Source organism: Oryctolagus cuniculus, chromosome 16, assembly GCF_964237555.1.
Source record: "Oryctolagus cuniculus chromosome 16, mOryCun1.1, whole genome shotgun sequence".
Classification (NCBI taxonomy): Eukaryota; Metazoa; Chordata; class Mammalia; order Lagomorpha; family Leporidae; genus Oryctolagus; species Oryctolagus cuniculus.
Genome location: NC_091447.1, coordinates 52403295 through 52418040, shown reverse-complemented (window position 1 = coordinate 52418040; position 14746 = coordinate 52403295). Strand labels below are relative to the sequence as shown.

The following is a 14746-nucleotide window of genomic DNA, read 5'->3' as shown; positions in this document are numbered from 1 at the left end:
TGCCGGCGGGAGGGGCACAGGTCTCCCAGGGGGCCAGTGCTGGAGGAAGGGGCACAGGTCTCCCAAGGGAGCCAGCGCCGGTGGGAGGGGCACAGGTCTCCCAGGGGGCCAGCGCCGGTGGGAGGGGCAGGCCTCATCTGGCTCCACCTGCTCGGCCCTGCCCTGGCCCCTCTGCCCAGGCAGTGCTGTGCTGTGGGCAGTTCCAGGCACAGAGGCCTCACACAGGCCAGGCCTCCCATTTCCCGAGGGTCGCAGGCAGGTGCTGCTGCCCACATCCCAGCCACCAGGGCACCACTGGGAGTCCTGGAGTAACCCAAGGATGGGCCCCCAACAGCAGCAGATGGGGGGCTGGTCCTGCTGGCCCTCCAGGCTGTTGGAGCCAGGAGTGGCCAAGGAGGGGGACAGCCCTGGGCCTCCGCTTCCCAGGACATCATCTCCATCATCTTTCCAAGGAGATGCCCGCATGCTGGGGGCTCCGGCTGAAGCGCCCCTCGGAGGTAGGAGGGGAAGAACCACATCCTGTCCTCCTCGGCCTGGACCGCCTCCCCAGATACTGCGCTGTCCTGGGGTTTCCAGATGCCGCCTGGTGTGGCCACGGGGGAGGGCGCGGGTGCGGAGAGTCCCAGTGGGAGGGGCTCCAAGCAGAGTGCGCCCTGGTGGCCCCAGAGAGGGCAGGGGGAGGCCACCTCCAGAGCCCAGTGTCTTGCAGCTTCCTGTCCAGGGCCAGGACCCCACTGGACAGCTGAGGCCCCGGGGATTCCGAGGCAATCAGCAGTCAAGGCAGCTCCAGTGGCCCTGGGGTAGCTGGTTTCAGGCGGGGCCAGGACACAAGGCCAAGAGGCTCAGGGCCTGAAAGCCAGCAGCTGACACACAGGTGAGCGCTGGGCAGCGCTTCGTGGAGTAGCGGACCAAGGAGCAGAGTGGGATGGTGGGTGTGCGGCTCCACACGGCTCCACACAGTGGCAAACCGAGCAGGGACACACAGGGTTTGCTGGGTGGTGGCCAGGAACGAGGGCCCCTCAGGCTAGAATTCATCAAGGTGCAAATCGGGCAAGACAGAAGCCGGAACGCACGAGGGCCCCGGCCAGAGGTCCCAGCCGACAGCACAGCAGGGCCACTGCCTGCAAGGGCACGACCGTGGATCAACTCCGAGAGCTGCCGGCCAGCCCAGGCCACGGCTCTGCTCCCCACACGCACCTCGGCCCAAGCTGAGCTCCAGCCCCTGGCTGCTCCCACCCAGCGCTCTGTGTTCCACCCCAAGAAAGCACACACCACAGGGTCCAGACAGACACCCCAGGGCACTTCGAAAAGAAAACGGAATGGAAAGGCAAGCTTATGGTGGTGAAGAGAAAGCCCGACAGCAACCTGGCTGCTCCTCTTCCAGTCCAGCTCTCTGCTGTGGCCTGGGAAGGCAGTGGAGGATGGCCCAAGTCCTTGGACCCCTGAACCCACGTGGGAGACCAGGAGGAAGCTCCTGACTCCTGGCTTTAGATCAGAGTAGCTCTGGCCATTGCTGCCAACTAGGGACTGAATCAATGAATGGAAGACCTCTCTCTCTCCCTCTCTCTGCCTCTCCTTCTCTCTGTGTGTAACTTTTTCAAATAAATAAATAAATAAAAATTTAAAAAAAAAAAAAAGAAAAGAAAAAGCCCGACAGCTCCGGAGGGGGCCTCCGCAGTTCTCAGCAGGTGCGTGCCACGGGAAATCTGCACACGGATTCCAAACGCTCGGTCCCAACAGGAACTCACCTAATTGTCTCCCTATGGACTTCTGAAGCACCCTGGTGTGACGCATATGACACAGGATACCATGCAACGTGCCATGCCATGCCATGATGCGACATATGAGGACATCAGACAATGACACACAGGGGTACCACTTGGTGCACGTGACGTGATACATGGCAAGACACAGTACGATCTGATGTATGTTCTGACATGGTGCATAATGTATGATGTGACATGACGACATGCTGTATACATGATGCAATATCCTGTGATGCATGATACGGCACATGTGTGACATGTATGTAACATGACCTGCTGTATCGGCTAGGACGTGACAATGCGTGAAGTGATGCGGCCTGACCTGAGTGACACGTGTGATGTGATGTGGGATATGTACAATGCTGCGATGTATGCTAGGACGTGACAATGCGTGAAGTGACGCGGCCTGACCTGAGTGACACGTGTGATGTTTTGTGTGACATGTATGTAATGTGACCGTGCTATATCAGCTAGGACGTGACAATGCGTGAAGTGACGCAGCCTGAGTGACACGTGTGATGTGATGTGGGATATGTACAATGCTGCGATGTATGCTAGGACGTGACAATGCGTGAAGTGACACGGCCTGACCTGAGTGACACGTGTGATGTTTTGTGTGACATGTATGTAATGTGACCGTGCTGTATCGGCTAGGACGTGACAATGCGTGAAGTGACGCAGCCTGACCTGAGTGACACGTGTGATGTGATGTGGGATGTGTACGATGCTGCGATGTATGCTAGGACGTGACAATGCGTGAAGTGACACGGCCTGACCTGAGTGACACGTGTGATGTGATGTGGGATGTGTATGACACTGCGATGTATGCTAGGACGTGACAATGCGTGAAGTGATGCAGCCTGACCTGAGTGACACGTGTGATGTGATGTGGGATGTGTATGACACTGCGATGTATGCTAGGACGTGACAATGCGTGAAGTGATGCAGCCTGACCTGAGTGACACGTGTGATGTGATGTGGGATGTGTATGATGCTGTGATGTATGCTAGGACGTGCTCCATGCTCTGTGACCTGGGGTGAGAGGATGTGATGCTGGCGTGTGACGCGCCAGCCTCCAGCACGCGGGAGACAGCCCTCCCCTCCCGGCAGCTCTCCGAGCCACACGCCCGCCCACACCCCTGCCTGGTTCCTGCAGGCAGCATCTCTCCAGGGCAGGGGTTGCAATGGGGAGTGAGGGGCTGCCCCACGCCCGGCCTTGGACCACACCCAGGACCCACACCAGGCCCTCGGGGAGAGCACGCACATCAGTGCCTGGAGGGCCCAGCGTCCCTCAGTGTCCCGGGCACAGGGGACCCACGCCAGCTCCCTCCTGAAGCCTCCTCTGGTCAAACCCACATGGCACGGCTGGGGCAGCCCAGACGCGGTAACACCGCACAGGGAGCCAGGCCCACGCAGCTCACAGCCCCACGGTCCAGGGAGCCAGGCCCACCCAGCTCACAGCCCCACAGTGGTTCTTGGGCGACTCGTCCACGTCCTCCCCACGGCCACGTCCTCCCCATAGCCACGTCCTCCCCACGGCCACGTCCTACCTACACCGTTCCAGTGCCACTGCTTTTCTGCTCCAGGGCGAAGCTGTAACCAATCCCCATGAACGCTGGAGCACACCCACCTCTCCACAACGGGAGACACTTGAATTTGGATGTGGCCTCAGGTCCAGGCGCCAGCCTCCCAGCTCTGTACCCCCCCTCACCTGACAAAAGCCCCCCAACTCTGTCAGCGGTAAGGACCACGGTGAGCTGAGACTGCCCAGGAAGCAGCAGCCTGGCAGGTGCACCGTTCACACCTCAAAGACACCTGCTCGGATCCCAACCCTGCCCCACACGGAGCACTGAGGCCAGGAGCCCACGCCTCCTGCCTGGGCCTCCCTGATTTGGCTCAGCTGCCAAGGTCATTCCTTTGTGTGCCATCCATGCACACCCACAGCACGCGGGATCCTGTGGGAGAAGAAACACGCCAGCCCCTGCAGAGGAGGGGTCGGGGAGCACAGCCCCGGGTGCGGTGGGCTTCCTGGCCCCTGGCCCTGCTGCTGCTGCACCATCAGACCTCCGGGCCCTCGTGCAGCTTTGTGGGGGCGCCCGTGGCGGGCAGGAGGGGGCTCGGCGACCGCACACTCACGTGATGGTGTCGATCATGTCCAGTCCCATCTCCACGCAGCAGTGGGCGTGGTCGGCCTTGGGCTGGGTGAGGCCGGACACGCAGTAGTAGCAGTCCCCAAGGATCTTGATGCGGCGACAGTGGTTCTCCTTGGGGAGGCAAAGCACAGGTCAGGGACCACGTCGCCACCGGCAGGCGCCTCTGCCTCCCTCACCACCACCAGAGGAAGGGGCCACTGCACACGAGCACCGCGGGGCACCCGCCCGCTCAGGCCACAGCCTCACGGGGTCACCCGCCCGCCCAGGACCAGGCTCACAGCAAGGCGTCCCACACAGCCCCGCCCATCCACCCAGGACCAGGCTCACAGCAAGGCGTCCCACACGGCCCCGCCCCGCTCACCCGCCCAGGACCAGGCTCACAGCAAGGCGTCCCACACGGCCCCGCCCACCCACCCAGGACCAGGCGCACAGCAAGGCGTCCCACACGGCCCCACCCCGCCCACCCAGGACCAGGCGCACAGCAAGGCGTTCCACACGGCCCCACCCCGCCCACCCAGGACCAGGTTCACAGCAAGGCGTCCCACACGGCCCCGCCCACCCAGGACCAGGTTCACAGCAAGGCGTCCCACACGGCCCCGCCCACCCGCCCAGGACCAGGCTCACAGCAAGGCGTCCCACACGGCCCCGCCCACCCAGGACCAGGTTCACAGCAAGGCGTCCCACACGGCCCCGCCCACCCGCCCAGGACCAGGCTCACAGCAAGGCGTCCCACACGGCCCCGCCCACCCAGGACCAGGTTCACAGCAAGGCATCCCACATGGCCCCGCCCACCCACCCAGGACCAGGCTCACAACAAGGCGTCCCACACGGCCCCGCCCATCCGCCCAGGACCAGGCGCACAGCAAGGCGTCCCACACGGCCCCACCCCGCCCACCCGCCCAGGACCAGGTGCACAGCAAGGCTTCCCACAGGGCCCCGCCCACCCAGGACCAGGTTCACAGCAAGGCGTCCCACATGGCCCTGCCCACCCACCCAGGACCTCTTCTCGGGTTCCTGTCCTACTTGGATGAACCCTCCAGCCCTCTGCACGCGGCCAAGCTTCCCACCCAAGATCCAGGTGGCCCTACGGGGAGCTGCCCCGACCTGAGCCTGCCCAGCACCTCCCCTGACCAGCAGTGCAGCGTCGTGGGTGTGGGGCGAGCGCCCCCGGGAAGAGGGGAACACGCCTGTCCCCGTGTCCTCGGCCCTGACCTCCCCAGCACGAGACACGGCCGGGTGCTGGATGCCCGTCCACCCCTCTGCCCAGCAGGGTGCAGAACCCAGAGGCGTGTCCCCCGACAGGACTGCCGGGCACAGGGCTTCAGGCTGTGGAGTTTCCAGGGTGTGGGATCTTGGATCAGGCTGTGCAGGCTGGGCATCTCGAACCCAAAAATCCAAACGCAAGATGCCCCAAAATCCGACGGGATTTGACAGTCACGTCAGATTCCAGATCGGCAGATTCGGGGCGCCCCGTAGGTGACGGCAGCCACCTCGGGCCACACTGAAGGGGGCAGCGTCCGGGGAAAGCCAGCCGCAGGTGAGCGCAGCGACTCCTTAGCTCACGGCAAGGCACACGTTAAGGTGGCAGCTCCAGAAGCTTCCATGCCGGGCCCCTTCACATCTTGAGGCTACGTCTTGAGGCTACTGCTGTCGCCACGACGCTACCCCCAGGGATCTGCAGAGCGGCGTGGTTGGGGTTTTTAGAACAGCGACCCCACTGCACGAGAACCTAGGTGGCATCCTGTGAAACCACAGCGTGTCCCCCGACACTGAGTGAGCAGCGCCCTCTGCCGCCCGTCTAGGGACACACAGTTGGACAGACACAGTCTGATGCCCGAGTCTGCGTCCAGCCCTTCTCATAGGCGTCCGGGAAGGGAGACTGCCCCACAGCAAGGCGAGAGCTCACGGCCCCAGGATGGCCCCCAGCCATTTCATCTCCCCCTTCCCTTGCTGTGAGCGAGCTACTCCCTGTGGCTGGGTACACGCAGGGGCACCGGGGGTGAGGTGTCCTGGTGCTCCCCCACCCGAGCTCACCCACGCCCCCACTCCTGCAGGAGGACCAGGGGCCAGCACAGAGCAGACTCAGAAAGCCATAGTGCCTGGGCTGGGCAGGGGCCAACAGAGCAGCTGAATGGCCCGAGGTCTCCCCAGGCTTGTCCATGGACAGGCCTGCCCAGAGCCGAGTGGACAGCTGTCCCCGCTGTCCTGCACAGACCCAGGCCTAGTGACACAGGCATCTTGAGAGGGACCCCCAGGCACCGTGCAGCATCTGAGAACAGTGCACCTGCAGCCGGCCGGGCAGACGGCTCCATGCCCACTCCTTCCACCCCACACCTCCCTCTGCACATGACGCCACGGACACGTAGGTGGCAAGGACGTGAGCAGAGGCTGCAACCTGTCAGAGGACACTGGGCCCGGCCTCCAAGGCCAGGGGCTGGGCCTGCCCTTCCTGGGCCACGCAGGCTCCTCCCATGGGCAGGAGCTGGTCACGGACACTGGCCAGAGTGCACTCTTGGTCCATGGTGGCCCTTTAACCCTCAGGACACCAGCTGGAATGGGGTCCTCCCACGGGCCCCCAGCCAGCTGATCACAGGCCCAGGAGCACAAGCTCACAGTCAGACAGGCCCGTGTCCTCCCAGCTCTAGCCTCACTGTGCGTCCAGGGTGCACCTGCCAGAGCGGTGACACGGAAAGGACAGCGCCCCTCCCAGAGCAGGCACAGCCATGCCCCACACACGGACATCTAAGAGGCTGCACAGGTGACCTGGGCGCAGGGCAGCAGGGACCCACACACACTAGCGTCCTGGCCCCTGCCTGTCTCCAGCGCTGGCCCCAGAAGGTCACAGAGTGCTGAGAAGGCTCCGGCCACAACGGGACGGGAGGGTCGGTGGCAGGAGGAGCCGCGCGGCCCCGGAGCCGAGATGCCCAAGCCCCGCCCGCACAGAGGCTGGAGGTCAAGGCAGGGCCGCCAGCCACGCCTCGATTCTGAGAAGCAGGGACGTTCTGGGACGTGGCCGCTCCTGCAGCCACAGGAGAAGGCATAGAAGCCTGAATTAACCCAGTTTGGGCCCCAAAGCAGCCACTTCCTGTTCCCACAGAAAGACAGAGGAGTGCCCGTGCATCAGCCGGGGGGCAGAAGGGAATTTCCAAAACTCCATGGGTGCGCAGCGGCGTGGCTGAGCGTGGCAGCCTCGCCCGGCAAGGGGCGCAGAGAGGGGCCCTGTGGGGACCAGCCAGGAGCACTGGCGTGGCACAGGTCTCCCTTCCCCACCGCTGAGACTGCACGCGGCAGCCTCCGGAGGAGACAGTAATGATTCCGTGTGCAAGGTCTCCAGCAGCGAGGGAGAACACACAGGGATCCAGGCAGCGAAGGCAAGTGAACCTGGAATCCTAACATGACCGCAAAATCTGTTTCTTAAAAAAAAAAGAGGGACCGGCTCTGTGGCGCAGCAGTTAACACCCTGGCCTGAAACGCAGGCATCCCATATGGGCACCGGTTCTAGTCCTGGCTGCTCCACTTCCTATCCAGCTCCCTGCTATGGCCTGGGAAAGCAGTGGAGGATGGCCCAAGTGCTTGGGCCCCTGCACCCACATGGGAGACCTGGAAGAAGCTCCTGGCTCCTGGCTTTGGATCAGTGCAGCTCTGGCTGTTGCAGCCAATTGGGGAGTGAACCAACGGATGGAAGACCCCTCTCTCTCTCTCTCTCTCTCTCTTCTCTCTTCTCTCTCTCTCTCTCTGCCACTCCTCTCTGTGTAGCTCTGACTTTCAAATAAATAAATAAATCTTAAAAAAGAGAGAGAGAGCCGGCGCCGTGGCTCAATAGGCTAATCCTCCACCTTGCGGCGCCGGCACACCGGGTTCTAGTCCCAGTTGGGGCGCCGGATTCTGTCCCGGTTGCCCCTCTTCCAGGCCAGCTCTCTGCTATGGCCAGGGAGTGCAGTGGAGGATGGCCCAGGTGCTTGGGCCCTGCACCCCATGGGAGACCAGGAAAAGCACCTGGATCCTGGCTCCTGCCATCGGATCAGCGCGGTGCGCGGGCTGCAGCGGCGGCCATTGGAGGGTGAACCAATGGCAAAGGAAGACCTTTCTCTCTCTGTCTCTCTCTCTCACTGTCCATTCTGCCTGTCAAAAATTAAAAAAAAAAGAGAGAGAGAAAGCGTGAACAAATCTCTTATCTCTGTGCCCTGAAACACCCCAGGCCCGATGACGGCCCAGAAAATGGGCTTGAAAAATGACGTCCTTAAGAGAGGGCTTCTGGGAGCACGCGGAGGGCATGGCTGCGGCGGGAGCGTCCCGGGGAACACCGGAGCACTGCAGGACGGGAGGCTCCGGCAGGCCAAGGTTTAAGCCCACGAGTTTCTGACAGGCTGCGACTCGCTGGTTGGAAGACTGATGCATTGAAAAGAATGGAGTATCCGAAGACTTCTGAGGACGACCGAAAGCAATGAATAAACCCTCGTTAAGAAAAAAAACCAGGAGCTGTTAAATGCAGCAGTGATGGAATTAAAAACCACCACGTCGCCAACCAAATACACACAATCTGAGCCACGTGTGGGGAGCACAGGGCAAGGTGGGTGGGGGGCAGCGAGGGCAGATCACGTGACAAACCGTTCCCCGGTCAACCTCGACCTGGCCAACGCCCTCTGCCCGGGAGAAGCCACCAGACGCCCACAGCCGTCCAGGGAAGAAAGCTGAAAACCAAAGGGACCCCAGAACCCAAGTCATGACGGGCGGGGCCCACTGCACAGAAGGCGGGGCCACAAAGGGAGGGGCTCCCAAACATCCCCAGGGAAAAGCACTAATGCCCCCGGGAAGGGGGGGGGAGTCTGCACCAACCAGTGCAGGAGACCAAGCCCGGCCACCTACCGTCCATTGCCGCCAGACACTAAACCATCACACCTTCAGAGGGAAACGAGAAAGCTCTAGACTTCTCCTCCTGCGTGACTGGCTATTTCCTGACGTCTCAGGGCCTCGCCGACTGACCCGGGGATGCAGCCGCTCACGGGGCCCTCACCTCGCCTGTGCGAGCCAGCCCGGCCCGCACTCCCCGGTGCCACACCCAGTTCACGGAAATGTATATTACGAAAAAAACAGACGTGGACGTCCACTTTTTGCACCAGAATATACTCATCTTTAAGTTCCACTCCTCTACCAACGTCCTCGCGTCCCCTCTCACTGTCCCTGCCCTACGTCACCCCAGAGCCAGCCGCAGCTGTCGCCGGGTTGGTGGGCGTGACCGGGGCTGACACCCCAGGTGGTGGCGCTGTGTGCTGACGGGCTTAAGGACAGGTGCACGGGCACCTGGGGCTCTGAGGGAGGCGGGGGCAGCTGCTGAGGCTACACTTCTGTGGGCACGGAGGGGGCCGTCGTATTATCTGCTCCGACTTCACACCTCGCTGCACCCTGAAGCCACGCGTGTTCCCAAAGGGGGTGCGACGATTGTCTCCTGTCCCCTTTAAGCAAACAACAGCAATGCAAATGATCCGACCCTACACGCATGTGGTGGAATGAGAAGGCCATGCCAAGATGGCCACTGGCAAGCGAGCGTCAGTTACTCAGGAATGGCTTTGAAACCCAACTGGCAACGGAGCCTGCCTGGCAACAGGCTGTGATTGGATGGCTTTGAAAACTGCCTGGCAACAGGATGTGATTGGTTAGGGTAAAGACCACCCCTTGACCAGATTGGCTGTCTTGGCTGTGATTGGATGGCTTTGAAAATTGCCTGGCAACAGGCTGTGATTGGTTGGGGCACAGACCGCCCCTTGACTGGATTGGCTGTCTTGGCTGTGATTGGATGGCTTTGAAAATTGCCTGGCAACAGGCTGTGATTGGTTGGGGCATAGACCGCCCCTTGACCGGATTGGCTGTCTTGGCTATATAAGCTGTTGTACCAACTGAAATAAACGAGTTTGTAGGCTGCTGGCCTCAGGCCTGCTTTCACCCGACTCCCGGGGTCTGTGTGGTGACTCCCCGCCTCTTGCCCCCACCACGCTCCTCCTCTCAGAAACCAATCCACTGCAACATTGTTGAGAAATCAACTGCAACACACGCACACTGGATTCTTGTTGGGACACTCCTTGGTGTCGGTCCTTATGGACGACAAAGTCCCTGGTTGTGGCCACGTTTGGGGACAGCACAGCCTGTGAGCACGCATCCCCCTGGGATTCCTCACACACGGGGTGGCCCAGAGCTCAGTCCTACAAATTGGCCACTGGCGCTGTCGCCTGCCCCCTCCTGACTCGGAACCCACACTGGCCAGGCAGCAGCCACACGGGGGCCGAAACCCAAAACACCACCATGTGCTCTCGTGGACACAGGAGGTCCCGGATGGATTCCGAGTGTCACAGCAGGACGAGGAGGCCCTCATCCACCCCAGGACAGGCTCAGGACGGGCTTCCAGGGCGCAGCCGGCAGGAAGTCAGGCCCCAGCAGGCTTACCTCTGCAGATGCACACCGGGGCCTCACCACGCTGTGCCAGTCCCAGCTGGCCCTCCATGGGCTGAGGCCAGCAAATGCACTCCCGTTAAGGAGACTGACATCCAGACAGAGGCCTGTCCCCCCCCACCACCAGGTGACGCTGGAGGAAGACGGCAGGACAGGCGCTTCTCCATCATGTCCAGTGACTTCGCCAGCTTCCCAAATACAGGAGTGCCAGGGCCACCGCAAACCCACCAACTACTCCACCAATGGGAAAAGGTCAAAGATATCGCCCCCTTCTGTGACTGTCAACCACGCGGCAACCGCCAAGCCAAGGCAAGTGCGCTCTGGGCTTGCTTCCCTCCCCCGGCCTTCACAGAGAGCTCTGGGAAGGCAGTCTGTGACGTTCCAAGAGGCACCCGCGGTGCTCGGGACTTGGCCCCAAGGCGAGCACATCGGAGGGGTACACGCCAGGGGCTCCCCTGAGAGGGACTCCTGCAGATCCAAGCACTCACTTAATGCACAACACCAGGTAAGCGGCTGCCGGCCATGCTCACATCCCACGTGGGCGCCGGTTCAAGTCCCGGCTGCTCCACTTCCGATTCAGCTCTCTGCTAATGAGCCTGGGGAAGCAGTGGAGGATGGCCCAAGTGCTTGGGCCCTGGCACCCATGTGGGAGACCTGGAAGAAGCTCCTGGCTCCTGACTTCAGATTGGCCCAGCTCCAGTCATTGCAGCCATGTGGGGAGTGAACCAGCAGATGGAAGACCTCTCTCTTTCTCTCTCTACCTCTCTGTAACTCTGCCTTTCAAATAAATAAATAAAATCTTAAAAAAAAAAAAAAAAAAAAGGCCGGCGCTGTGGCTCACGAGACTAATCCTCCGCCTTGCGGCGCCGGCACACCGGGTTCTAGTCGGGGTGCCAGATTCTGTCCCAGTTGCCACTCTCCCAGGCCAGCTCTCTGCTGTGGCCTGGGAGTGCAGGGGAGGATGGCCCAAGTGCTTGGGCCCTGCACCCCATGGGAGACCAGGAGAAGCACCTGGCTCCTGCCATTGGATCAGCGCAGTGCGCCGGTCGCAGTGCGCCAGCCGCGGTGGCCATTGGAGGGTGAACCAACGGCAAAAGACCTTTCTCTCTGTCTCTCTCTCTCTCACTGTCCACTCTGCCTGTCAAAAAAAATAAATAAATAAAATAAATTAAAAAAGAATGGTCAGGGTTGGGCCAGGCTAAAACCAGGAGCCAGGAGCGTCCCACGTGGGCGCAGGGGCCCAAGGACTTGGGCCATCTTCCACTGATCTCCTGGGTGCATTAGCAAGGAGCTGGATTGGAAGTGGAGCAGCCAGGACTCCAACCGGTACCCACATGGGATGCCGGTGTCACAGGCAGCAGCTTAGCCCGGTAAGCCACACCAGCCCTTGGGCTCTAATGAGACACAATGGTGAATGGACGGATGCAAGAAGCTCCACGGACTGCAAGCACAGAAAACCACAGCAGAGTCAAAGCCCTTGACACCAGGACAGAGGGCAGGGCTTCCAGGCCAAGAGAGCCCCACCACCACAGGGAGCGCGAGCCGACGCAGGCCTCCCACTAGAGACAGAGCCCCACCACCCCAGGGAGCGCGAGCCGACGCAGGCCTCCCACTGGAGACAGAACACAGAGCATGACAGCTGCGGCTCCAACGTTCCGAAGGAAGCAGAGCCGCCCGCCTAGCATCGGACGAGCAGTGGCGAGAAACCCCTTGTAAATGGAGGCAAAATGAGGAGCTCCTCAGAGACACGAAGGCAGGAAGAAGTCACCACCAGCCCACGGGAGACGCCAGGGAGACTCTGGGTGGAGAAAGGGAAAGAGCGCCCCGCAAACGCACGCAGCAGCTCCTCGTGCTGAAATCCCCCGGAAGGGAACGGACCGTGTAAACACGCATACCAACAACAGACAGCAGCCTCACACAGGAGAAACTAAGACACTGGAATGTGTTCAGAAAGGCCAACGGGGAAGAAATGGGAGTCAGGTTCTTTTTACCAAAAAATAAAATTATTTTAATTTCAAAGGCAGGTGAAAGAGAGCTCTTCCGCCTGCTGGTTCACTTCTCTTTTTTTTTTTTCTTTCTTTCTTTCTTTTTTTGGACAGGCAGAGTGGACAGAGAGAAAGGTCTTCCTTTTTGCCATTGGTTCACCCTCCAATGGCCGCCACGGCCGGCGCACTGCGGCCAGCGCATAGCGCTGATCCGAAGCCAGGAGCCAGGTGCTTCTCCTGGTCTCCCATGGGGTGCAGGGCCCAAGCACTTGGGCCATCCTCCCCTGCACTCCCAGGCCACAGCAGAGAGCTGGCCTGGAAGAGGGGCAACTGGGACAGAATCCAGCACCCCGACCGGGACTAGAACCCGGTGTGCTGGTGCCGCTAGGTGGAGGATTAGCCTAGTGAGCCGCGGCGCCAGCTGGTTTACTTCTCAAATGGCCGCAACAGCCAGGGCTGGGCCAGGTGGAACCCAGGAGCCAAGAACCCCATAAGGGTCTCCCATGTGGGTGCAGGGGCCCAAGCACTTGGGCCATCTTCAGCTGCTTTCCCGTCTGTTAGCAGGGAGCTGGATGGGACGTGGAGCAGCGGGGACTTGAACTGGCGCTCCAGAATGGGATGCCGGCATCACAGGCGGCAGCTTCACCTGCTGCGCCCCAGAAGTGAGGCTCTTACGCGGTAGTCAGATCACGGGACACCAGATGTTACAAGACACTAGGAAAGCCCAAAGGAACCACGCGAGTATGGAGTAAAGGGACTTATTTTTAATAACAAACAAACACAGTAAAACAGCATCATAAAGTGTACTCAACAAATCCACATAAAGGCGGGAAAAGCAAACAGGGAACAAAGGGCAGAGGGGACAAACCACGGTCCTGGGAAGCCACAGGTCACAGCTGGCCACAGCGGCCAGGAGTCCAAACGCCACAGGCCAGGCCGCTGCTCGCAGTTCCAGCATCCTGCATCAGAGCGCCAGTCGAGTCCCAGCAGCTCCACTGCCAATCCAGCTCCCCGCGGACACGCCTGGGAAAGCAGCAGAAGACGGCCCGCGTGGGAGACCACAACGGAGTTCCTGGTCTTGGCTTCAGCCCGGCCCCGCCCTGGGTGTGTGGCTATTTAAGGAAATGAATCAGCAAATGGAAGATACATATCTTTCTATTTTTTTTAATTTATTTATTTTATTTGAAAGATTTACAGAGAGAGAAGGAGAGGCAGAGAGAGACAGAGATCTTCCATCTGCTGTTTCACTCCCCAAATGGCTGCAACGGCCACAGCTGTGCTGATCCGAAGCCAGGAGCCAGAAGCTTCTTCTGGGTCTCCCACACGGGTGCAGGGGCCCAAGGACTTGAGCCATCTTCTACTGCTTTCCCAGGCCATAGCAGAGAGCTGGATTGGAAGTGGAGCAGCCAAGTCTTGAACTGGCGCCCATATGGGATGCCGGCACTGCAGGTGGCGGCTTTACCAGCTACGCCACAGTGCCAGCCCCAGATACATATCTTTCAAATAAATATATCTCAAAGAGAAGTCTGAACACTCCAAACCTAACCAAGATTGTTGCATGGGACAAAAAATAAAAGCAAAATCCAACTGGAAACAAACTTTAACTAGAAAGACAGAAGAGACGACCTAACAGCATGGAAGACGCCTACGTTCTGATGACAACCAAAGGGAAGCGGAACAGAGATCGTCATCAGTGTCAGGCTAGCGAGACGACAGAGCAGAGAACACTACGGGTGGAGCCGCTTCTTCACATGGACGGACCAGTTCATCCGGAGGACACAGCAAGGTGTGCGGGCCAAGAACCTGATGACCCGGCTGACGCACCGGCGACGCAGAAAACTGACCAATCTGGAAGGAGAATTCAAGATCTCAACACTCGCAATGATGGAGAGAACAAGGCCCGGGAAGTTGCAGGAGACATAAACAATTCTTTGGGCAATGTGTCTTTACTTTCATCTGCATAGAAGCAGGGTGACACAGAAAGAGATTCCATTTGCTGATTACACACACACACACACACAGCTAACTCCAAACTTCATGAGAGAGGCTGGACGGCTCTCCCTGGGAGCGAGAACGAGACAGCAGGGCCCGCCCTCCCCAAGTGCACCGTGCATCCTGCTTTCATTTGCAAACAACATGATCAAGATCTCCCTGGAAACCCGCAGAAACCTGCCAAAAATAAGTGACTATAGGAGAACTTCAGAACTACAAATGAATACAAAAACTCCACTATACTTTGCTACACTGTAACCGAGAATCAGAAATTGGGTTAATAATAGCACCTTCAGTACTATCAAAGACCAGGAACTCCTTAGGGATAAACTAGGAAAAGACACGAAATGCCTTGTTTCTCTGAATAAGGCCCCCAAGGACAGAGTCAGTGCTGGCAACTCAGCCT

At 59.9% G+C, this 14746-nt stretch overlaps 1 protein-coding gene across 2 annotated transcripts in view; it reads right to left on the bottom strand.

Moving 5' to 3' along the window:
• Nucleotides 1-14746, bottom strand: part of ADCY1 (adenylate cyclase 1) — an 88128-nt gene that overhangs the window by 39614 nt on the left and 33768 nt on the right. For both annotated transcript variants that reach the window (XR_011382995.1, XM_070059440.1), the window contains exon 5: nucleotides 3903-4030. Coding sequence is in view for 1 of the 2 variants with exons in the window: in XM_070059440.1 (XP_069915541.1) it covers nucleotides 3903-4030 (128 nt within the window). In the remaining variant the exon portion in view is untranslated. The remainder of the gene's footprint in view (nucleotides 1-3902; nucleotides 4031-14746) is intronic.